This window comes from Paramormyrops kingsleyae, chromosome 10 (assembly GCF_048594095.1).
Source record: "Paramormyrops kingsleyae isolate MSU_618 chromosome 10, PKINGS_0.4, whole genome shotgun sequence".
Classification (NCBI taxonomy): Eukaryota; Metazoa; Chordata; class Actinopteri; order Osteoglossiformes; family Mormyridae; genus Paramormyrops; species Paramormyrops kingsleyae.
The window spans coordinates 26,113,551-26,138,670 of NC_132806.1; the positions used below are offsets into that span (position 1 = coordinate 26,113,551).

General features: G+C 45.0%; 1 protein-coding gene across 2 annotated transcripts; it reads right to left on the bottom strand.

Moving 5' to 3' along the window:
* Positions 1–130: 130 nt before the first annotated feature.
* On the bottom strand, positions 131–24,848 carry LOC111846304 (uncharacterized). 2 transcript variants are annotated; one of them, XM_023816361.2, is made up of 6 exons: positions 24,456–24,848; positions 10,760–10,909; positions 9,779–10,618; positions 3,318–3,434; positions 3,091–3,163; positions 131–2,597 (listed from the first exon to the last, which is right to left on the bottom strand). In XM_023816361.2, exons 1-6 carry the CDS (start codon positions 24,501–24,503, stop codon positions 1,633–1,635), a joined length of 2,193 nt encoding a protein of 730 aa, XP_023672129.1. In that variant the 5' UTR covers positions 24,504–24,848; the 3' UTR covers positions 131–1,632. The 2 variants fall into 2 exon arrangements, with proteins under 2 accessions (XP_023672129.1, XP_023672128.1); XM_023816360.2 differs by having other exon boundaries at positions 9,779–10,909; positions 24,456–24,566; positions 24,754–24,836.
* Positions 24,849–25,120: the final 272 nt, after the last annotated feature.

Here is a 25,120-nt window from a genome sequence, read left to right on the forward strand (position 1 = left end):
ACCCAAAGCCACCCATTGAACCAGTAGGCAACAACACTATCATTCAGTTATGTACAAGACACAATAGCAAAGAATGTAAGTTATGTGTTGAGATGGCTGCAAAGAACCTGCATATTCAAGAAAACAACCCTTCTTTCATTCAGTTTTATTTGTAAAATCTAAAAACGTGAAGATTAATGAAACGCATTACAAATATTTGACAAATGTCATTGACTTCATGTAACAGAGATAGTTTAACTGCTAAAAACAAGGTGAATATAGCGTAGACATCTATGGATACAGCATTACCCACAGCAGGCAGCTGATCTGTGGTCCTTGGAGGACAACAGCAATACTGTCCATGGTTACAGTGACAATGGCCCAAATGTAACCCTCAGCTCCAGTTTTTGCCTTTTAAAGCAAACGTTTTTTGACTGACAGAACACTGATGCTTTCAGTTTTGTGTATTTATGGTTTGTTGATCTTGATTAACTGCTTCTTGCAAATTTGGACTGATCATGATTTGTTTTTTTTTTAAGTCATTTCTGCTAATGGATTTTGTTAAGTTCTATCAGATATGTGAGAAAAAAAATACTGAAATATTTGGCATAAAGCACCAATCAGACACATGCACCAGCATGGACATTAGGGAACTGTCTCTACCAGCAGTTGTTTTCTTTCAAAAGACTTTGATCTTTGACTCATGTCTAGACCAGATGAGGTGAGAGAAATGATGCTATTTTCACATGAAGATTGTGATCATTAAAATTCCCTCCCCTGATTTTGCTGGGTCTTAAATTTAAGACTCCAGTCACAGAAGCTATTATTATGTAAAACACATAAATAGGTAAATATTCTAATACATAGTATTATTGGACAACAAATTGTCAGCATATTAACAAATTAAATTAGATTCGCTACCTGTTAAAGAAACTGTCACCAGCTATAGTTCAACAGTTTATGACAATGATTTATTTCATTTTATATACAAAAACTGTGCTGAGAAAAAAGTGTGAATGTTTGTTTCGCAATCTGAATACACCTTAGAAAAATGCTTATGAAGTGTACTTTGTTCAAGCCCCTTGTGCAACTCTTAAGGAAAGAAAACAGTGATGGACAACCACCGTCCATATGAACAGAACCAGGCCTTTACTGTTCGCCGGCTGGTATCTGAGGGGAAATCGTGGGAGTCTTAAACCAAGTCAAGCCAAGTGAATTCTGTGAACACTTAGAAGGAGGAGAAGCAGGGACACAAAGCACTCCCCCAATCTGAGCCCAGTTGCACCAGCCCCGGCACCCCCCGCCACCAGCACGAACATACATTTGGACAATATGTAATATAATGAAGTCTCTTTAACATCATATACACAGAAAACCTTATTACAGTGCTACACCATTGTGTAAAGCTTGTATTTAATCAGCCGAGACAGAACCTGGGAGTTTACATTACATAACTTACTCTTCTGTGGTGGAACATATGCTGCTGAAGTATGTGGCCATCATTCCCAATCAGGCCCGGCTAGAATCTACCAGTAGGAGCACCATGTTCTGATCTCGTTCAGGCGTAAAACTCGCCCCCCCCCCCCCCCAAAAAAAACAAAAAAAAACAAAAAAAAAAACAATGTCCTGATAACAGATTAACAGATTAGGTATTTAGGTATTTTGCTCCAGGTATTTGTCAATCATGTTGAAATTGTTCAGCCAGTTGTCACTGGAGCCCACCAGCATATCTATGAAGTCCACTTTGTTGGCTTCATCCCTGTGCATCCCATACCTGCCGTTCGACCCCTGTGCTAAGGTGCCTGGGGGATGGGGGAATTCATAAGGACGAAGTTTGCATCCTGAGCTACCATTGCTGTAGCCCAAGCTAGGGGTGGAGGGGCAACCCAGGGGAGCCAATGCAAGGGAGGGACATGGCTTCATCGCACCCATGGGGGACATAAGGCCCCGCGGCCCCGGGCCATGTTGGTCACTAGAGGAAGGGTGTCTGGCCTGCCTATTGGGCACCTGGGAGAGGCTAAAGGGCCCGTTTTGGTGTGGGACGGAGGGCATGCCGGGACGCAGGGACTGCGGCGAGAATGGAGTCCCGCTCACCGCAGCGCCTCCTGCTGAATATAAGTGTTGATGCGACCCAGGATCCATGTGACTGCTGCAGACAGTGCGTGGGCATCCCTGTTGCTGCTGCTGCCATAGGGGCCGAACGCATGGCTGCTGCTGGGGACCTAACACTCCGCAGGGGGCGGAGCCTCCCTGGAGCGTAGGCGCTCTGGGGAGCTGCTGCTGTGGCATGGGGGGCTGCATGGATCTGCCATTGAAGGAGGGCCCCAGAATCTGGGCTCGACCAGAGGTCTGACAATGCGAGGCGATCTGTTGAGGTGGTGTGTTCAATCCCATCATGGCCTGGCCCGGCCGTACAGGCGTCCCAAATTCTCTGGGGGGGTGACCGGCAGCTTGCTTAGTGCCCATGCTAGCAACAAAGGTCGCCATGGAATGATTGGTTTGGGCATGAGAACCCTCAGGTACCATCCGGCCAGGCAGCATTGCATTGTGGGAGACCACAGTAGGATCAGATGGCTCCATAGGATAGCCAAGGCCTGGAGCTCGTGATCGGCTCACACCTAGAGAGGAAGCAGACACTGTATCAACTTCTCCTTCCCCACGAAAGGAGGGTGAAATGGCATTCAGGCACCTTCTGATGCCTACCGTCATTTCTTTGCCGAATGCATCTGATCCACAGCTTCCCTCTTACCAACCCAACTCTCTTTAACACTTAAGGCTAATTGATACTTTTGTAGTATTTTAAGTATGTCCCATGGTGGGAAGACAATAAATGCAACATCCGAAACTATGCATCGCCTAGCGTTTTGATGGTGTAATTGCAGAGCGACACAAACACAGCGACAAGTACAAACGCTGGTGATGCCGTAGGTCACTTGTGGTGCTCATGGCGGCTTGACACAAAAGCTTAATTCAGGCTTTAGATTTAGACTTTTTTTTTTTGTTCATTAAGTCCAGTAGCAGGTATACGGATATAAAGTGGATTTAAAAAAACAATTGCAGTAAGGAAATAGGAAAAATGAATGAAATAATTCCGTGTCAAGCAGAGCTCACCTTGAAATGGTGTGACTTGCTGGCAGTCCGACAAGAGGCCAGCGCTCATCTGCTCAGTGTGTCTCTGCTTCTCCTGCAAGTCAATAAAATGCACATTGCGAAACACCGCACATCAAAAACTCTTTGACTCACTACCACAGATCTGCCTCTAGAGATTTACAAGGGGACGAAATATATCTAACGTCTTTAGCTAGACGGGTAGAGGTGTGACAGAGAGACAGACAGACCTGTTGCATGAGCTGCTTCCTCAGCTGGCTTTTCAGAAGACTGTACCCATCCCCCTGCGTGGGCCGTCTTAGCGAGGTGGGGTCTTGGAATCTGCCTCCTCCCCCATTATTCTGGTCCTGTGATAAAATGAAAAGGTTAGTTATATTAAGAATAAGCATATTATCAGTCACTATGGTGGAAACAATGGCCTATGTGATTTACTTGTATAAAAAAAAAAGTCTTCAGGAAAAATGGCTGACGTGTTGAATGCAAAAGAAAACAGAAAAGGTTAAAGATTATATGAGTGCAAGATGCCAGATAAATAATGAAAAACACATCCTTGCAAACTGTCAGCACCGAGACCCAGAAGAGGCCCCTCAAATAAGAGCCCTGAAGCAGAACATCCTCCTTCTACTTTACGGCCCAGTATCCCCCCTGTGCTTATCGCTCCAGGAATCCTGGTTTACCAAAGTGCTATCAACATATGAAAACATCAACATCAATCCCTATGTATTTTTATTTAAATATGAGAAATTCAGGTTCTAATTTAGTACAGAAACAGACACTAGTCCTGCTGCTGCTAGTAATCTCCAGGGTACATGTTGGCCACCAAGCAAACTGCTGCCCAAAGGCATATTGTTTGGGTGTAATTCAGTCAGTTAGGTCTGTTCTATATTATGGTTCAATTTCCCTTAAAACGGAATCCTCAGCTAGCGATTCTATACACAAAGATCAGCGGATGGTATCGCCAGGTGTAAGAGCGGCAGACTGTTCATGTAGCTACTCTCTTTCCTGACCTATCAGATATCACAAATCACACACCAGGTTCAGGGCTCCACGCCCATCTCCATAAGGTTATGGGGTCAAGTCCCGTTGCTGCCAAAGATACCACTGTTGGGCCCTTCAGCAAGGCCCTTCATCCCCATTGCTCCAGGGACCCTGGCTGACCCTGGTCTCTGATCCACATTCGTGTCACTCTGGATGAAGCCGTCTGCTGAGAAAATGCACGCAAGACGTAGCCTACTGCCCAGCTGCTTATAAGTCTGACAAAATCATCGGATGAATCAGCGTTCATCATGGAGACGCTACACAGGAGGTATGTCAGGTGTCAGGGGAGCATCGGAGGCTAAATGTGTTTTAAAATAAGAGCCTGAAACGTAACACCAGCCAAACGAGCTACACAGTCACTGGAAACTCTACTCATTTGATTGAAGCAGGGATGTAATTTAAGACAGTGTTTCCCAACCCAGTCCTAGGGGACTCCCAAAGAGTCCACATTTTTGCTCCCTCCCAGCTCCCAGTAGGATTCTCTTGGGGTCCCTGAGGACTAGGTTGGGAAAAACTGATCCATCATATCATTTAATTCTCTCCTCTTTATCCACAAATTGCACAGAAAGTTCTTTTTCCATTGGGCCCACACACCAGAGTCAGTGCTTAAAACTCTTAAACATTAAACCAGTGGCATGAAATTAAGCTTGGCTACTTTTTCCTTATATCTGCTGCTGCCAAGGGCTCGCTTTCACATACACTGGATGCAAAAACTACAAACACACAATGAAACCCTCTCACACCATGGTATTCCCGGGCCAGCCTATATACAAAAACCGGGCGGCGTGTCTGGAAGAGCACAGTTTCCTCATCGCTTCTTTGTCGTCGTTTGCACCGGCAGCTATAACCCGTAAATGTGAGCCTTTGTTCGCTTTTCACGCCCTTTTCACAAGAGGATATCACGCGATTCCTGAATTGCCCACTAGGGGGCTCTCGTGAGCCCAGTCTACGCTTCACTTTCCATTGCCTCGTTTACACTTTCTGGATTTTTAAATCGTTCTGTTAAATCAGGTGCGACATGGGTTTAGAAACCAAAGTGAAAACCGATGGTATTTCCCGCTTTTTGTCGCCTGCATTAGCGTGTTTCACCGCTAAACCTTTTACATTTTTACGATTTTAGCAACTACAACTGGCGTCGTGGTATAAAGCCCTTAAAGACGTGCGTTATCATCTTCCCTTTTTTCATAATTGCCTAATCATTTTGTAAAGGTTGCTGTGTGACTAGGTCTAATACTTCAGAGAATTTTAAATGCTAATAAAATAAAATTAGAGCATGCTGATATCGAGCATAACAGGTATCTGCCCCCACCGAGCAAGAATAATAGAGACATTAACGATAAATATAGCTATGCTGCCGAGATAAGAAAAGGCGATGTCAACGATCCTGTCAGCATGGAGAGAATAAAAAACAATTCTCTCCCACCATGACACGCACAACTTATTGGAAATCTATCTATCTTCTGTTTCAGTCATTATTTTAACTTATGTTTAGGGTGTCAAAACGGCAATGCTTAATATATTTAAATTTGTCAGGTAGTAGCATTCCTGACTAACAATCTCTTAAAATTACTATTCTCTCAGACTATAATACTCGAGTATGACGATTTCTTACTGAGCCATGAAATATTCTGGACTTCCTGTTTACTGTAGTTAGGCCACACATACCCAGGGGTGCAGTAGGGTTATGGATACCCTGGCAGATTCAAGGGGTCTAATATTTTACAGGGTCCTTTGAATGCATAAAATTCAAAAATATAATTTAAGTCTGGCAGGGGGGTTAAGGTGACATGCTACCACCATTCGTGACCCTTTCACTCTGCAGACCCAACACTCTTCTGCAGAAAATGTCATTTCCTTGGTCTAATCTTGCGGAAAACAATCCAAGCAAGGCACAGAAATTGAAATCCCATCAATACCTGCCACAGTCTATCTGCTCGATGGCTCACGTTTAGGTGAGAGGAGCAAAGCCAGCAGTATCACTCGTGCTAATCCTGCCTGAATTACCTTTAATGCCACGGAAGCCGGAGAACAACAATACATTTATGTTTAAATGTCTAATGACTGTTCATCTATTCTCATAAATGCTGCCATTTTATACTCGTCTTGCATTCTACTCTCCAGTCTTCTCTTACAAGATCAGGAGGCAGAACCTAGCAATTAATCATCCAAACACTGTCATAATACCATCCGATGATAATCCCATTGATTTTCTAGGTTACCTGCTGGTGGCATGGTGACATTTATTAATACGTTCGGTAAGACAATGCATTTTTGCACTGTGGGATCAGCTATCTTTCGGATAGTTGCTTACCCATATTTTACGCTTTCAGAGTCGTCATAGCCTAGACATGGCTTCAGGGTAAGGGATCAAAATGAATGCCTAACTCTAAATTACAACAACTAACACCCTTGTGAAATCACTGATAAGAACAATAAGATCCTGATAACATATAATTAAGATTAATTAAGAAATAACTTGTAGCAGAAACACAACATTAATGAGTTCTCGTGGAAGATTTAACGATACAAAGTCCTAGCTATATTATTGAGATGTTTATTTATTGTGAAATTCTTACTTGCCAGATATACACAGGGCAATTATTACAAAATGCAAAATACACCCGCCCATTTAATAACGGGTTATTCTGCTCAGGATCGCAGGGCAGAATACAAAACCAGGAATTAATAGTAAAGTAGCAGAGGCCAATGAGGGACTAGTTGGAAAGAAGAGTGGCCAATGAGGGATTGGTTGGACAGGACATGGTCATGTCTCATGCTATGTCTCTTGAACTTTCCTTGGGAGAGTCTTGGCTTACCACTCGTAGGCCAAATAATGCTTAGAATGTGACCTCCAGTACAGTTTATCCTTGAGACAAACCCAGCCTTTGCCCTGCTTCTAAACCATCGCTTCTCCTTCGCCCCCAGCCCTCCAAGACGGAGTAACGGGATCAAATATGAGCCAACACCAATGATCGGGAGCTGGGAATAGGGAATTTGGCTCTCTCAGGGACCTGTTTATTCCAGCATATTGTTGCCATGGCTTTGGCAAAGAAACTCTGGAAAGACGAGAAACACACCAAGCCAGAGTGCGTGTGTGTGCATGTGTGAACCTGTGTGTGTGGTTTTGTGTATAATACACTGAGGGGACCTAATGCCCCCACTGCGTAATAAAATCCTGATACTTTTTACCTTGTGGGGACATTTTTTCTGGTCCCTGCAAGAGAAAACTCTATTTTATTTAAAAAAAAAAAAAACTGAATGCAATCAAAAATTAAAACTGGCAAAGTCTTGTATTTTGTTTGCTTATTTATGGTTAAGTTTAGGGCTTAGGGGTTAAGGCTGTTATTGTTGGGATTAGAGTTTTTCCCATAGAAATAAATGGAGAGTCCATCCATCCATCCATCCATACATCCATTTTCTGCCACTTATCATTAGTCTAAGCAAGGATGCCCAGACCTTCCTCTCACCATGCACCTCCTCCAGAGTCCCCAGAGTGTTATAAATGTAATTGCGTATGTGTGTGTGTATGCACGTGCATTTGTCGGTGTGTGTGCGTGTGTGTGTGTGCGCGCGTGTGTGTGTATGTTTACCCTACATGCGCGCGCATGTGTGTGTATGTGTGTGTGCGTGCTTCCCCCCTCGCGCTGACCTTCTCTCCAGGAAGGAGAGACACTGGGGCCGTTTTCTTCTGGCCGCGTCTCCTCCTTTCTCTGGAGGAGGTGCCAGCAGACTGGCTGGAAACTAGATTGATAGTTCAGGGGAGCAGGAGCATTTCCTACGGGATTCATCCCTAATTCCTAAGGACCAAAATAGCTGCCAGTATTAAAATAGCTGAATAACACCCCCCACCCCAACACACACACACACACACACACACACATGCAGGCTTGTAATTATATCTTTCTGGGGACTCTTCATTCATCTCTATGGGGAAAACTATGGTTTTTAATCACATTGTGGGGGACATTTGGTTCCCAGAATGTAATATAAACATAATCCACAAACACACATACACAGACACAATTTGTTGTTTCCCTAATCTGAAAATGCAGTTCAGTTAAGAAATGCAAACAAGTTTAATTTTTGACTTCATGTGGCAGCAGTGGTTTCTGGCCAGAGACACATCTGGAAGGGGAAATATGCAGGGAAGGGGGCAGAGTGTGTTTGCACTCTGCTTCACTGCATTTTCCAGCCTCCAGAAAAAAGGGAAGAGTAGTAAAAAGTCAACAAGAGGCCGAGCTAATGTGGGTCTGCGTTCACCACCGGTCCGTGTCCAGGCCTGAACACAGGCTGCACTTCCGTACCCTGCCGGAGTGACTCACACATGCCGTATGCACAGCTGCCGCCTCAACGGCTCCCCAGCAAACCCTCTTCCTGTCAGGTTTCCTCCAGAACATCCACTGGCTCAGATCCATCTCTTAGAAAAAAGCCCATGTAACAGTTTACAGAGGGACAGGGACAATTGCAAAGGTCATAAAAGCTCTGTGCTCATACCTAACAGATTGTAACGGGGGTTTTCATTAGACAGCTTGACAGATAAGGTGAGGGGCATAAGAGGGGTCATAATTCATACAGAGGGGCCACCTTTACCATTAACCAATGATATCTTATGAATCAGTGAGTGGCAGGTTGAGAGGGCACTGGGGGGCCAATCAGCCTTCAGCTGGGGCCAATGCCACTTGTGGCCCCGCCCCTCTATCCACCCCTGCATAAAACACACGCAAACTCTATGTTTGGTTGGGTTGTGGACATAGAATTTCTGAGAATAAAGTGTGAGAGAAAGAAGTGAGTTCACCTTGGAGAATTGAAAGTTGTCAAACTTAATGTAACATTTCCACACTAGGAGATCCCCATGGTGAGAAGACAGAATAGCGCCACGGATGGACGGGCCGCCACACTTGTGCATTGCCAAGCACACACATTATGGCAAAGTGCGCATCTGCCCTAGTGCACGACAGCATGCCAGTACAAACATCCCCATCCGTGCGAGTACAGGTGCGCATGTCAGCGCTCGCCGCTTCTGATCCCGCGCGCGTAGACGTCGCGGTCAACGTGCTTCCGTTTGCCTCACTTTCAGAGCAGCGCCTCTGACGCTGTTAAATGAAAACCCCCCGTCCCGTCCCCCCCCAGCTGCAAGAGCAGCAGTGGCACTGGTTGGTGTTTGGAAAAGAGAACCAAAATTATTAAGAATAAATTCCACACGGTCAGGAAATGGCAGTACCTGTATGATTAAACCAGAGCAGAGTGAGGGAGTTGGGCTGACCGAAACAGAAACTCAGACTTGGAAAAAAAAAACTAAAACACAAACAGAAACACAAAAACAAACAAAAAAAACAAAATGTCAACATATGACCTAGAATGTCATTAGGACTGACAAAAGGATATTTCTAAGCGTGTGCTAATGAATAGCTTCCCATTATTGGATATTTCTTAAACAAAAGAAAAAAGAAAGTGGTGGGCCTCCAATCTCCTCTTCTATAAAACCAAAACATTTGAACAAACTCACACATCAAGGAACCAGCTAAAAGAATAGGTGTATTGTAACCTATCAAGGAACAACAATGGTAGAAAGGCTGATTGCTTGGTCTAAATGATTGGAGGGCTCTTGTCTGAAGACACTAGTATCATTCATCGGCAGTCTGGCAGTGCTTACCCCTCGGATGCAGGGCGCTGCTCCTCCTGGCTCCAGGCTTCTCTGTCCTTGCTGCAGAGGCAACGTTGGTGTGTTGACTGCCGGGCCAGCAGGTGGCAGCAGCTGCAGATTCGGGGTGCCATAGTGACCAGAGGAGCCCTGTCCCGGCATCACATGACCTGGTCTGGGAATGGACGGGTCTGGGTCGAAGTGCCGAAGGGGCGTGGTGTTATTGAAGGAGTACGGCTCGGCGCCCCCAGCGCTGGCACTCTGTCCTACCCGCATGGCTGCCTTTAACAGCTGGCTGCCCCCCCTGCAGTGGGGGCCGAAGCCATGAGTGGCAGACTGCTGCTGGCCTGAGGAGGGAACCGTGCCAGGCAGTAAGGAAGCCTGGGAATTCTGGGGAGTAAACGGGGGCGGGACTAGGGCAGGGCTGGCCAGCTTGTCGGATTGGTACGGTGCGGCCTGTAGCTGCTGAGCATGAGGGACCTCGTGCCATCTTGAATTAGGCAGGTTGCAGTGAGCTGGTGATGACATAGGAGAGCAGGCAGGGGATTGGGGCTGCGAGAGGGGCTTGGCTGGGTGGGTCAGGGAGAAGGGAGCACCTGGCTGACTGGGCGTTAACTTGGGGGAGCTGGTAGCAGGAGCCCGGATGAAACCTGCCGATTGGATGCGTGGACTCTCCAGAGGCGAGGCACCTTGGGGGGAACGCTTGGGGGTGCCATCACCCACGGGGTGCACAAATGCCCCTTCACTGCCCAACAAATCGTCCCCTTTGCTCCCCAGGATCTTCTCCAAGTCCAGTTCAGGAAGGGAGCGGTTTGGGTTCCTTGTTAGCTCCTCCAGGATGTCCTGCAGCTCCTGCTCGACAGAAGGCGGGGGCACGCACGAAGGCGTCGCGCCCACAGACATGTTCACCGGGAGTCCGAGACCGACTTTGGCTGGCATAGAGTAGGGCAAATCCATATTGCCACCCTGTGAGGGTCGGCCACGATCTCTCACCCTGGGACCGGCAGGTAAGCAGGGGTTTTCATAGCTGGGCTCCATAGCCAGAGTGACATCCTGTAGACACGGCCGCTTGGCACCCCCTCGATCTGCAGGACTGCAGGGGCTGTCAGCCATATCCAGCGTCCTCTTCACAGAGCCGGGCACCTACAGGTAAGGGGACAGACTGTTACTACCAGAACCACCACACGAGACACGAGACACAAGACACGAGACACGATACACGCACACCTGTTCTCCAGCCATTATGTTCCCCGCGCTCGCATTTAAAATTCAAGGAATCGCAATATTTTTCAAGTTCCATTTGAACGAGGACAAGAGTAATGAATTTAAAAGGAACAGTGTTAAGAGTATAGCAGAAGCTAAACTCCCAGTGCGAGGAAACCGCCTAAAACCCTTTGGGGAAACAGCACTGACAGCAGACCAAGCAGAGTCGTGACTGCTGCTAATTGATAGAAGCCAGCCATGCAGCTGAACGAGGCCAATGAAAGTGCACTAAATCCAACAGTAATCCCCCCAGTGAGGGGCTATTTCAGTGCTTCAGCACATAGTTCAGTCAGGCCAGGGCTCAGTCTCCTCCTTGGGTCCATTCACCGAAATACACTCACACACGAAGCATTGCGTTACTCCACTCCATTTTTCTGAGGCACAGTGACGTGTAGGAGGACATTCTGAAACCGACCCCCCGCCTTCCCCCAAGGGGATTTTCAGGGTTTAGTTATTTCCATCTTCTTGAGATCCACATGGCCATCCCCAGACCGAGTTTTATTTTGGGTCTCCCTCTGTACCAAACAAACAAACAATCACGTGGACAGGAGATTCCAGGTCACGGGGATTTTAAAATAAGCCAGGCTGGGGAATTAAATCGAAGAGCAGAGGTGTCAGCGAAGGTCATCTAAATGCCCCAAACCCAGAGCCTCTGAAGTTCTCTACAATGCGGTCCGTTGTAGTTCACCCAGAAGAAAAAGCTTTTCTTACGCAATTAACTATTGATGACATGAATAATCCAAAAGGTGAGATTTAATGGTGCAAAGATTCTGCTCTCCATCCACATCCGTGTCTCTCTGACACCCGCAGACCTTCGGGAAGAACGTCATAGAGTTATGGAAGCCTGATGTCATCCCAGGCCTCGCTGCCTCGAGTCGGAGAGCCATCACCATGTTTTTTCCTCAAGCTCGTACACAGACTGGTGCCTACAACTACAAGGAATCTTTGGCTCCCGTTCTGCCCCTTAGCAAGGATATAAGTGACCACTTGTCAGCAACTGTTACTCTCTACTCTCTGAATTACTAGTGCAGGTGTAACATCTTCACCGAACAATGAAAAGTGAGATGTGAGGCAAGGATTGATTGAGCATTAAAGAAGTAAGACGCATGGAGGCAAGAGCCATGGTGGTGAGGAAGACTGATATGACCTAGTGACCTTGGAAAGGGGAGGAGGGGGGCGGGAGCGAGGATAGGACTTTGTGCGCTATGTGGGCTAGCAAGACGACACATTCTCTTAATCATCGTAATTGGCCTCTGCGTCAACAAGACCAAAGATCGACAGGGGAAATCTATGAAAGAAAAAGCAGGAAGACGATGACATGTGGAATGAGAGAATGAGCAGCAACGCAGACGCACGGCGGAGCCGCAGTTGGGGAGACGCCCTCAGTTTTTCAGTGAGCAGTCAATACGTCACAATCTGAAGCCAGGTCTGTGGTGGGAGATGGGCTGTTATAATCAGGGTTATGCAACAGGATGTCAGTGGAGTTATCTCCTCATTTCATGTCGAGTAGTGGCACTGTGACACATCCAGGCTAGTTATTGTGTGGGGGGGCAGCAACACATGGAAAACACCCAGTGATACGCAATGACTTTTTCATGCTAGGAGGGGGGCACTTTCATTCATTTGGGCGAAAGGGGCAGGTGCACGCACCCCCAGCCCGCACGCACCCCCAGGAATGGGCACAATGGCCCATATCCATAAATTTAACCGTCAATATCGTGAATGATGTCACAGCTGTGGGAGGAAACGAAATGGAACGTGCTTCGCTGTGACCATTCTTCAAGCGCGCTTTCCCGTAAACTCGACTTCGCTATCATTTCCTTTCAGCTGCCGGTCCAGGTTTAATTACCGAAACTCTTGGCTGGCCACATTCACTGAAACCGACTTGAAACCCTTCCACTTTTCTCATTTTCATGCATCGTCCCCAAAACCCAGAAAAAAAAAGAAAAAAAAAAGATGTCAAAAAGTCAGACCCCCCCATTGTAAAGCTACACCAACATAAGGTGTGACACCCTCCCCCCCCATCCTTTTCCACAGATTTCCTGCACAGCGTTAATCATGTCCAGTTCTGTATCAGACTTGCCAGTTTGCAGTTGATTCCCCTCCCGCCAAGAAGCGGTCGACAATTTTCCTGACACCATGCTGTTCATTATGGGGACTCGGCTTCTCTCCACCACCCCAAAGGAGTTTCCCGGTGAAATTTCATCGAATTTCGTCGCCCACGTCACGGCAGTTTGATCAGGGGATCCCCTTTGCTGTCGCTTTCTCTCGATCCCACACCCAGCATTTCAGCTCAGGGCACCGGAAGGTGCATTTCTCAGCACTGCATTCAAAGAATGCCAGTGAACGCGCAGAGAGGAAGGAAGACGAGAGACAGAGGGGATGGTATAAAGCCAACTCGTGGTATGTGCTGATATACCTCCAGAAGACGCGCGCGCACACACACACACACGCACATGCACACACACACACACACATGCACGCGTGTGCGCACAACCATCAGAAAACAAAGCCTCCCACACACACCCACATTTCTCAAAATGCATTTCAAAAACATAAAAGCAGAACTAAATGGAAAGGGGGTCACGCCCCTAGAAAGAGTAAAAGTAGTGTCTACATGTATTTTTGTGTTTTGAGATGGTGAAGATAGTGCTGGTGAAATACCCAAACTCATTTACAAGACTGTGGTCTCATTTAACTGTAATCATCTCATCCGGGTGTCAGTCGACTGCCCAAATAAACCAAAACCAATCTAATGCAATACAAAAAATGATAGTGTCAGGGGTGCCCTGTCGTGCTGCATCCTGGGTAATTCCCTGCCTTGCGCCCATAGCTTCCAGCATAGGCTCCGGACCACTGGGACCCTGCATAGGACACGCTGGTGTAAAAAATGGATGGATGGTATTGTAGTCATGGACACACTCAAAGTCACAAAGACTTGCCCTTCTGTCCTTGAGGAAGAAACTAGCTTCAGTAAAGATGTCTACCTGTATATAATGGGGGGGAAAAAAACAAACAAAAAGAAATCTATTAATCCCATAAATGTTACCATTTCTGTACACTATATACACTTTGTGATAAAACTGACACCTTGCATATTGTTCCAAGCACATTTATAAGGGCTGTGTTTAGATATAAAACATCCCACATAAGTAAGAGAAATCCGTCATACCGACACGTGCAGACTTGTTAACATCTCAATTATTATCATCCGATTTAAGCTTTAATATGCAAGGACAAGGGTGGGTTGACGATCTCAATCCAGTAAAAACCAGTCCACCTCCCTCTCCTCCTCCGTCTCTCAGTGTCTGCCGGATGACGTAGAACTATGACCTTGTGACCTCTATTATAGTTACCCTGCCCACTGCCTCAAGGCCCCTTATTTCCTTTCAACCCAAATATCCAGTCCAATTCAGTTTAATCTCAGGAGGTTTGAAATGCTTTCTTTTCCTCCCAGGCTGAATAGCTAGATCTATCATTAGATGTGAATGGGTTTGAGATGGAGGAAGTACCATGAATAGGCAATGACTGGAATCTCCACCACTATGGAAAGCCCATGGATCCCCTAAGTAAGCTAAACGTCCCAGAGCTGCCCTCTCTTATCTGCACATGCAGCATGTTCTCCCAATTAGCCGGCTGCACCATCAGTAGGCGCGCCAGTGCCACCAGTTGCTGCCATCAGCACCAGTGACAACGTTCAGAAAGGCAGCCAGTGACAGATGTCCCAGGCTTCGTTTAGCTCGTCGGGAGCTGAGCTGACGCACAGAAGCCCCTCGCTTGCTACGCAACAGCACCAAGGTGCCCTGGACTGGCTTTAAGTGAGACCAGACGGGGTGCATGTGCAGGCTGCGGAAAAGTTCAGACGCGACCATCCTCCAGATCACACTCAGTCCACTTTGCATCCTGGCTGGTCTCTGAGATTCCATGGGGCCAGCATCAAAACCCCAGCTGCATGCGGGAGACCAACAGCCAGAAAATTACACAACTGCCGTGTGTCATATAATGAGACTAATGTGGACAAGCTCTTTGTTCTGGCATTACTGTGACTATGGTACCAATAAGATCAAACTTCACATCTTTCCACATGCGTGATCCAAAACCACTGGTGCAGGGGGAGGGGCACCAAACCACATACAAGAAAAAAGGAATATCAAAAAATATGAATAATGTATGTAAATGGGATAAGTGGGATCAAGATGCAGAGCTTGGAGCGTTTACCCAGAAAGATTGAGATGGCAGCAAGCAGTACTCACATTTAATTTTTTTAACACTATTATTTCAGCTAGAATATGTATGCAGAGATAAGGTTCCTGCCAGTAAAGCTATTTAAACTTTAACTGAAACCTAAGGATGACATCCCAGCCTGCTGCCTCTTACACATACCCTTATATCCTCCTTGCATTGAAGCCACTAAGGTTCCCTTCCAATGCGGGGGGCTAGAGTAGGAATTTCTGACCTCGCTTTTGTCCAAAAGCCTCCAGGAAAAGCACCTCACGCTCACTCGCAGCTCAAACACACATCAGCTTCTCATTACGTTTATTTCCAAGTTGCACGGTGACCCAAGTGTGGGTGGGGACACCTGGACCTTTAAGGGCTCTCCGTCAAGTCGGCCTTCCAGAAAAGGAGGCTGCACGTGCACACACAAGCCAGAGCAAAAGGGGTGGGGCTTATCACAGCTGGGCTCCGCACGCCATGACTGAGAAGGCGGAGTTTACCGCAGCTGGGCTCCGCACGCAGGGAAAAGGAGTTTACTACACTGGGAAGATCCAAGGAAAGTTTTTTTCTTCTTAAATTTTAGATGTTACCAGGTGTTCAGCCAGTTCCACAGACAAAATGGCCATTGCGGGGCAACTTTCCAGTGAAGTACTGGTACTTTGTAGATCCAAAGATAAATGAAATTGCTCATTAATTTCTAGCACAAAAAACCCACCAGAACAAACTCCATGGAATAGATTAACTGACAAACTTGTGTGAATCATGGTGTTTCTGCATAAATGTTACTATTTCACAGTGGGCAGAACATTTTCAATTACCTGAGGCTTTTGATACCTGAGTGAGACATTTCCCTACACGATTATTTGCTCTATAACCACACATCTCAGACAGGTATGAAGCTCACCGCTGGTCATAAAAGTCCCACGAACTCTACTCTGAGACTGAGACAGAGTGAATTCAATAGCCGACTAATCATAATTAAGTGTATCTAGAGGTTTTTAAGTACATACAGATCTGCTCTTCCAACTGTCCCCTCTTTTTTCCTACTAAAGGACAGCTGGCAGAAGTGAAGTCTGTTTGTAGTAAATTCGCTCGGATCAGCAGGGAAAATTACATACTAGTTTAATTGAATCAGTCTCACAATTACACACCGCTTTACCAGTCAGTGAGAGAGGTGGCCCTGGGAGGAGGCACGAGTTTGCGTGAGAGCAGGGTCACCAAACCACATGAATCACATTACAGCAATCTCCCCTTGGGCTGTTTTTTAAAGGCACGCAGAAACCCAGCACACCGAAGTTCACCCCTGAAATATTTTGCCAACAACAGCAGGCACGCAACAAACCATTCCGCTAGTAAGCATGACAACACCAAGCTGTCAGAACATGCTCCTATTCTCTCTGTGCCTTGGTCGGCTAAAAACAAATTAAAACCGGTGGCAAGGTTCTTCGTATGAAGCTCCAATTATCAGCTTTGCCACATCTGCTAAATATTAGCTATGCTTACACCAGCTGAGGCTCCTCCCACATCTGCTGAGAGCGACCTCGTCGTAACAGAATCTCCCCATCATTACAGTTGTCACACCGCGTGGTTCCTGCCTCTCCTTTGATGCCCACTCCCCAGTGTGTGAACCTCGCTTTGTAAGAGATACATATTTTGCACTGTATCTTGTACTGTTTTCCTTTCATCTCCTTCTTTCTCTGTGCCCTTATAAGATATATGCCATACAAATTTCATTGTACTTAGTATAATGACAATAAAAGATTATTGGTAACACTTTACTTAAAGCACTATATTATAATATTATTTAATAATAATATAATATTATAATGCATTCAGAAAGTATTATAAACATGGCTATAACTATTTATAAAAAGGCATAACACATTAAAACCATGTTTATTACACATTATGAATGCTCTATTAAGCTCTCATCTATAATGCACTATAAATACCTTCATAAAGCATTATAACGGCTTACACTGACCATTGCATTATGCATTATGACGACTGCTTTAAGCGTTACCAGATTATCGTAGTTTGTCTTATTTAAACATCTACACAAAGCTCACCCCATCCAGCCTCTCTGACCACTCTATATCATACAGTGTCACCCCTTATCACGAGAATCAAAGCATGAAGCATACTCAGCGACCACTTCGTTAGTTACACCCAGCTTTTACCTCTAGAACAACTTCAAGGGTAGACGACTTGTGTTCAGAGAAGCCATCAGCTGTTATTTTTGCACCTGTACCCTCCCCGTTGGCTTCGATGAGTTTGGCCATTCTCCTCTGACCTCTCTCATCGACAGGGTATTTTTGGCCAGGGAAATACCACTGACTAAATACTTTCAGTTTATCACACCATTCTTCTGTAAACTATAGTCGCTGGATTCCATGAAAATCTCTCTTGACCCCGATGTTGATGATTTGCCATTTGGAGGTGCAAGATGCTTATAGTAGGTGAACCTAATGAAGTGGCTGTTGAGCTATGATTAAGGTTAGACTAGAAAAGCGTCCCCTTCACTTACCAAGGCGACTGGCCAATGGGAGAAGATGACCACCCTTCTACTGAGAGGAAGATCAAGAGTATGTGAAGTGAGTCTGTGACAGTATAGTGCGGGAATGACATTCTGAGTGAAGCTGATTTGTTCACATCTCCCCTGGGCTCCCACTGCTCTCGTAGCGGCACATTGATTGCCGAGACACTTGAAAGATGGCAGAGGGTAGCCATTTTTTCTAAATTATAGACTACCTCCAATCCATTGCAACCTCCACTAAAAGATGACAAGAGACAGAGTTGGTAAACTAGAATAGCATACAAGGTAGTTTGGTCTCTCAAAACAGCACAATGAAATCAGACACTACCCTTCCCTTTAGCCAATTTTTTTGTATATATAATTTTAGTGCAATAGGAAAAGGAGGATTACATTTCAGGATTCATTTTGTGGCTGCAGTAAGCTTTCTGGGAGATTCAGCTGAGGGAGTTGTGACAAGACAACAATGGATTATTAATTTGCTTATAGCCACAATCTGTCCATCAATAAAGAGAACAGACATAACTTCCGCTAAAACATTTATGATGTGCATTTCCTTGCTAGCCTTTCATGCAATTCATTTATTAATCTAGAGATATGCGCCTGCAAATGGATGCTTAAAAACACAAAAATGTTCTTTGTCAGATCTCTACCAATGAATAATTTAAGCAGCAGTGCATTGCCTTAGAAAAAAAAAAGTTTCACATTGAAACACTGCTGCCAGACGCTACTATGACAACTGCGAAAGACTGAGTGACCTGTGCACGCTGAGGGAAGGTTTGGCAGCCCCGTCAGCACAAATGATGTAGAGAAATAGCAAGAATGCAGTAGTATGACATTCTGTGTGAGTATATGTGCTTGTGCATCTGACCACCTGAAGTTTGCAGTTCACCTCTGGTAGGCTTGCAACCCAGTTACTGTTCAATGAGCTACAGAGTCTCATGGGTGTCCAAAGAGCTGACAGGACAGCCACACTCCCTGCATGGGGCTGCTGGCAGAGGTGTACTGGGTGGGGGTGGGTGATCACTGGATGTTCTGAAAGCTTTAAATATAAAACTGGTAAATTTAGCCCAACAGGCTGCATGCACTCAAAGTCACCCCAGGCGATGTGTAGATGTTACAGAACCTCCCCACAGTGTATTTTCAGTGCATGGCAGAAGAAAAAAGGTAGCTCACCCCAAAAGCAGAGGGGTCTACAGAACATGACCAGCAGCTGGGATCTAAAGGAGTCGGGCTTTTGTCCATGATACAAGAATTCAATGCTTCAGCATAACTGTTCCATCATTCCTTTAAAACCTGGGGACAAGAGGAGGTCAGAGAAGCAGGCCCCATGGTGCCGAACTGAAGATTATTCCCCTCCAGAAAGAATTACTTGTGTATAAGGGCAATGAATCGGAATGAACTTGGAGTCATTGCATCCTGTCTATGTTGTAATTTCCACAACATACTTGTCTTCAACTAGGGTGTATGTGTGTGCAAGCAATCTGATTTTGGTTTATTCAAGTACAGAAGTATAAAATGGATCAGAGAGAGACTAAAGTGGGGTGATATATAAAATGAATGAGAAATTCAGAATCCCTCGACTGTTATGAATACCAGGCCCTAAACCATGACCCCCACCCTATCTGTCCAAGGCAGAAGCGGGGTACAGCTTAGTTTAGAGGGTCCTAGTTTACTCACAGTACCATGTTCGCTCGCCAGTTGACAATAGAAGCTATGCAATGTTAACTCAGGGTCATCTTATCAACAAGGCACTAATGTCATCATAAATAGCAAAGAAATACAGTCATTTTAAACCTGGACGATGTGGCCAAGTTGCCATTTCAACCTTGTGTAAAACTATGGTTTACAACAAACTGCTTCTACAATCAATCAAGGCCTGGACTAAGGCCTATTTTTCGAAATCCGCTTCTGAACACATCATGGAGAAAACTAGGCCTGATGCCAGTAAGCACAGTGGGCTCTACCAGATTAATGAACAGACATGCTTGAAACTTCAAGAGTCGACGGTAAAACCCAACAGAGACTTGATCACAAGCAAACCAGAAGTTCTAGTGCCTACCCATGCATACTACACTGATAGCAGCTTGCCTTCTGAAAGCTCTTCCATTGAAGGCCTCTGTGATGGCTGCGAGATGGCGCATGGTGGTTAGATACTCGACATGACAGCCTCCTTTCACATGATCATACCAGCTATGACATTTGCAAGGAAGGAGACGCCATGTGCCAAAAAACGCAAGGCGAAAGTTTCTATTCTTATTTTCTAGAAATGTGTTGCTGACATTATTTACCAATAAAAATTGTCAAATCAATTACATTCTGTAATTATAATAATCTCTCCTCTTATGTGGGTGTGTTTCTGTGAAGTGAAATGATCCTTTATTTGGCATTTGCACAAGTATATGTACAAATACACTGGAGTGTTTCTCTTCACCCACCTCATGTTGCTCTTCATGAGAAGCACATGCAGGTGAGAGCAAGGTTGGGGGTCACGGCACAGAGTCAGCACCACTGGAGCTGGTGGTTAAGGGTCTTGTTCAAGGGCCCATGGATATATGAGTATTCTGCTGAGGCGCGAACCGGCGACCTTCTGAACACAGGCACAGAGCCAATGCCTGCTGAGCCACACCGCCCCCCCCCACGTTCAAACATGACAATGTTCAAATGTTTTCAAAAATGATAAGAAATGCAAATGGTTTAATTGGCTTGATAAACGGCATAATTGCTACTTGTGTACAACAAATAAGACAATGATTGGACACATCTGTTAACAAGATTATATTTTCCAAGGTGATACTTAGAAAAGGCAATAAAGACGACATCAGGCCTCAGCAAAGCAATGCGCAAAAGACAGAGCCAGTTGTATAACAAAAGAATGAAAAAACCCACACAGAATTTAGCCAGCAGTAAGTAGCCTGAGCTTCGGAAGCAGAAGAGAGGAACCAGAGAGGAACTTGGGGGCATGCTCCTCTTTGTTATGATCCCTGGGCAGTGATGCCATTTCCCGATGGAGGGTTTGTGGCACTCAGTGATACCACTCAGTGTGCTGTGCCCCCTCGCCCCCTCACCACAACCCCTTGTTTTTTGTTTAAATACTCACTTGCAAACTCAACCCTGCACACGCAGTCACCCCGTTAGCAAATTAAATTCGAAAAGGTCTCTTTAACTTCTTATAATAGCCCTGAAAATACAATTATAAAAATAAAATAAACAGCTTCAAAAACCCGGTGAGGAAATAAATGAAATGCTCTCCACCCACCCCAGATTAATACCAATCACATACACCTGAATTAAACATAGCATGGAGTTCCCTGCCTCTTCTCTTACAACACCCAAACAAGATACCAAATTATTCAAGAGACTATCCGGTTATTTTATCTGGGTACCTTTCAAACCACTTTGACTCCACCGAAGGCTTTCGGATTTCTCTCAGTGCGTGTGTTTGTATGTCTGTGTCCGGAATTTTGAGAACAACTTCCTCCAATTATGACTGTGTGAGAATGAAAATTTTACTAGTATTTACCCATTTTGAGTCACTAAGAAATGTTTGCCCGCGTGTGACCGCCGCCGTCATTCAAAGCTCCATCAGTTGTGGTATTGAGAACAAACAGGAAGTGAGAAGCACTTGCTAACGCTGCTCTTCTGGTGAAATCCTGGACTACTCATCTACTTTGTCAATTCCAGTTTAACAGAGATAAATGAAAGTTCTTCGCCACGCCTTGCAGGTTGTGGCGGGAGTAGCGTCGTACGTGTTAATTTCTTGGTCAGACTACCGACCGGATGACTGAGTAGATGAATGAAAATCCACGGGAGCTGTGACGATCGCGGACGGCTTGATCCGTCAGCCTGGCACTGCCCATCTGATCGCGGCATTTCCCCATTTCTCACCTCTCAGCGAACAGCTGGCCTCACAAACACGATCAAGGCCACCCCACCCTCCTCTTCTGTCCCTCCATCACAGTCTCCGTACCCCCACCCTGCAATCTCTCCCCCTGAGCTATACACCATATGTTTCGTCAGTGAAAAAGCCCCACATTTTATTCCGCCCCCTTACCGATCGCTCAATCTCAGTCAGAAAAGTGAGAGTTTAACATCAGTTTACGACCATCAAAATACAAACGCCTGAGCAGTTTATTGGAAAAGCTGAAATGCATGCTTCTAAATGGTAATGGGGAGAGCCACGTCCTGCTTAGCCAAATTTGTAAATCTAAATGATCTCATAACTTAAGATTGTCTGTTAGATCAAAGTAGCCCCTTCTTCGCTTTTTTTTTTTTTTTTTTTGGTTAAACTTTGAGGTGGAATCCAACCCCGACAAAGCCCGCAGATGCTCATGTTACCGCGACTGAAACACTGGCACATTGAATAGGAGATCTGAAGCAATCGCGCATTCCTTCTGTTGAGTATATTCTTTTAACGCGAACTTCAAAGCCTGATGACAAATTTGGCCAGCAACCAATTTAGACAAACATCGTTGGAGTTCAAGGGAAATTAACCGCCAATCTTGTGTGAATAGATGTACTGAGAGTGCTCTACCGAGAAGAAAAAAACCTCAAACCCAGCCTACACATCGAATATAAATGAAACATATAAACAATTTGTGATTGCGTCAGTAATATTCCTGTTGAAAATGTTTAAGAACCTATTGAGTATGATTCTACTGTCACCCGCTTCATATTCTGATGCTTAAAGTTGCGCGCCTGTACCTCCATACGACTAATATATCCCCTGATAGCTGTATCATCTATTAGCTATTCTGCTATAAATCAAGGCTCATGATTGAAATTGGCGATTCATAAAACTGGGAGCAAGCACAGGATAGAGACCTTACGTGTAGATCAGATCAAGTGTAACACGACAAGACGAATTACTATTGGCAAGTTCAATATCTTACGTTTTCGCGGTAAACCTGTAGTCGATCGTTTGCGCTATCTAAAAACCGATGAATGAAAGTTGGCAGCAACTTATCGCTCGATGGGTGATTCTAAATGTGTCCTGACATAACATCTGCAGCCTTGCATGTGATAAAACTGGCGTTTCTCGTGTGTCTTTCACACAATGCATGAGGACAAAGTTGAGCTTGTCATTGTGCGAGCATACGAACGGTAGCATTCCTGAAGCAGATTCATCACATGGCTACATTCTTGATCTATTCCTCGCATTCCGCGGTCAGTTACTAGCTCCAGAACTTTAACCCTGCAATATATTTTCACTAAAATATTCAAATTTTAATGATGGGAAACTGATTTTTTTTTACACTGCACAATCACATTATTTGTTGCCGCAGTGCCTTTTAATCTCAATTACGTTTTCTGAACTGCAGCAAATTATTTTCACACACGAATCCGATACAAAACACGCAAGGTGTTTTTAGAAATATACCAGGTGCAATGGAAAAGTATTAAACCAAAAGGAACAGAGACAACACGAATGAAAACGTAAGGTCCGTCAGTGTATTACAGCCAATCCATGTCAAAACAAAGGGCTAGTACAGACAATATATCACACCTGATGGACCAGTCTTATTTCGCTGTTTACCTAATTGGTCTTGATAATCGATCGGTAAGGCAGATGGCCGCAACATATTAATACGTACACATCGTTTGTAATCAGTCTACTGGCACAATTCACGCTTTCAGACATTTTTATTGTGCCCGTTTTAATGAGCATAATAAATAGTCCAACAGACCATTCATTAAGAGTTAGGTGCAGTGCCTTCTTAGAGGCGGGGGCTTGAAAATGGGCCTTTGCCATCTAGTTAATCCTATTACGCATCCTTGCAGCCTGCATTAATCCTAAACAAACCATCCGGTCTCATTTCCTCGTGTCAGCCACGGTCTCTTATCACCAATCCACAAAACTTAGATCGCGCTTCCATATGCATGATTACAAGCATCGATATTATGATTATCGCAAGTATTAAATAAACCGCCAACACATTATTTAATCCGGTCTTTTGTTCCGGTGACTGACGACAGTAGACCGAAAATGCTGTTGTAAAACGGTTTAGATTCCGCATTAGCAACTGTTAACTCATCTTGCTTGATTCTCGCCAAGGAATTGACATAGCTATGAAGAACTTCGTCTACAAGCACGCGCTCATTTTGTAAGACTTTGAAACAGACTATACATAAAGGGACACACTAAAAGTATATTTGAATACAGAAGCTGTACCCATGTCTCACTGAAAATACACCCCCGCTTGAAACACAGAGTGTGCATATGTTTATACGGCTTATAGCCTACATTAAATGTAGTTTGCTGCAAATACAGACTGACAGAACGTAACTTCACTGTAAGGCTGTTAAGCGTGAGAAAGGGTTAAGATTAATTTCTCGCTGTAATACTCCTGCTAACTTAAAATGCAACGTGGTTTTGCATTGTGTCAGTAAAGTATACAAATATTTTTCAACTACATTTTGAAAACTAGCAACCGACTGGGGAAAAAAATTGCATGGTGCCCCAATAGTATGCAATAAGTTTGCCGCAAACGAGCTTGTAAGCCAAGTGGTAGCTGGTTTCTCCAATTAAAAACTTAATTCAATGTAGACTAGCGCACCTATACACGAATCTGGTAATACGATTTACTTAAGGTCTGTGTCTATTATAATATTTAAATTAGTCCCACCCATGCGCAATCATAGGCAGCGCTGTCGATAATTACAAACCCATTAACTTACTAGTGGTTCCATGCGCGGTGCGTCTAGTCGCTGAGAAACCAGAAGCATGTTGAGGGAGTGTTGATCAACAAGGTTTCTTTTAAATCCACTTTTGTTTCGACATGTGAATCGCTGCACAAAGAAATTAAAGCAACAGGGCCGAAATAACTGCTAAATAAACCCGGTTAAATTAACAATTAATAAGTTTTGGCTGTCAATTTAAGTTCTGAATTATTGACGGGCTCCTGAAATTAAAGAAAGTCAACAAAATCAATCCAATATCGATATTCTGGGGAAAAGTAGGCTAGTTCATCCTCACACTTGCTGCGGTCGTCTGATGATACAATGTCCATATCCATCGCCACAAAAAGCGGCCACTTGCATGCTCGCCCTCCCCAGCTTCCTGATCGGGGAGGCGGGGTAACCTCTGTTATAGGACGATAGCCCAAGCAGTATCGCGGAGGAGGAGGCGCCGCTGTTCCGCTGCACGCCACTTAGTCTTAAAGGGACATTCCGCTTCTTGTGGATCTGTAAAGAAAACGCTGCCAAACCGAGGACACCAGAGCGGCAGGTCCCCTGGTTAATGATAAACTGCGTCATAGGACTGCAGCGACAAAACGCGTCAACAAAATCGTTCCGGATGTTATCTCGACCATTGCGAGTTTTGGCAGCGTAATGTTTCATTG

What these genes read in the sequence shown, in the direction of transcription:
- LOC111846304 (XM_023816360.2), bottom strand. Translation starts at nt 24,503, where the DNA reads ATGCTTCTGGTTTCTCAGCGACTAGACGCACCGCGCATGGAACCACTA. An exon ending in CACCGCGCATGGAACCACTA is followed by an intron (nt 10,910 to 24,455) that starts GTAAGTTAATGG and finishes CCTTACCTGTAG; the next exon opens with GTGCCCGGCTCTGTGAAGAG. An exon ending in CAGCGCCCTGCATCCGAGGG is followed by an intron (nt 3,435 to 9,778) that starts GTAAGCACTGCC and finishes ATTTTATCACAG; the next exon opens with GACCAGAATAATGGGGGAGG.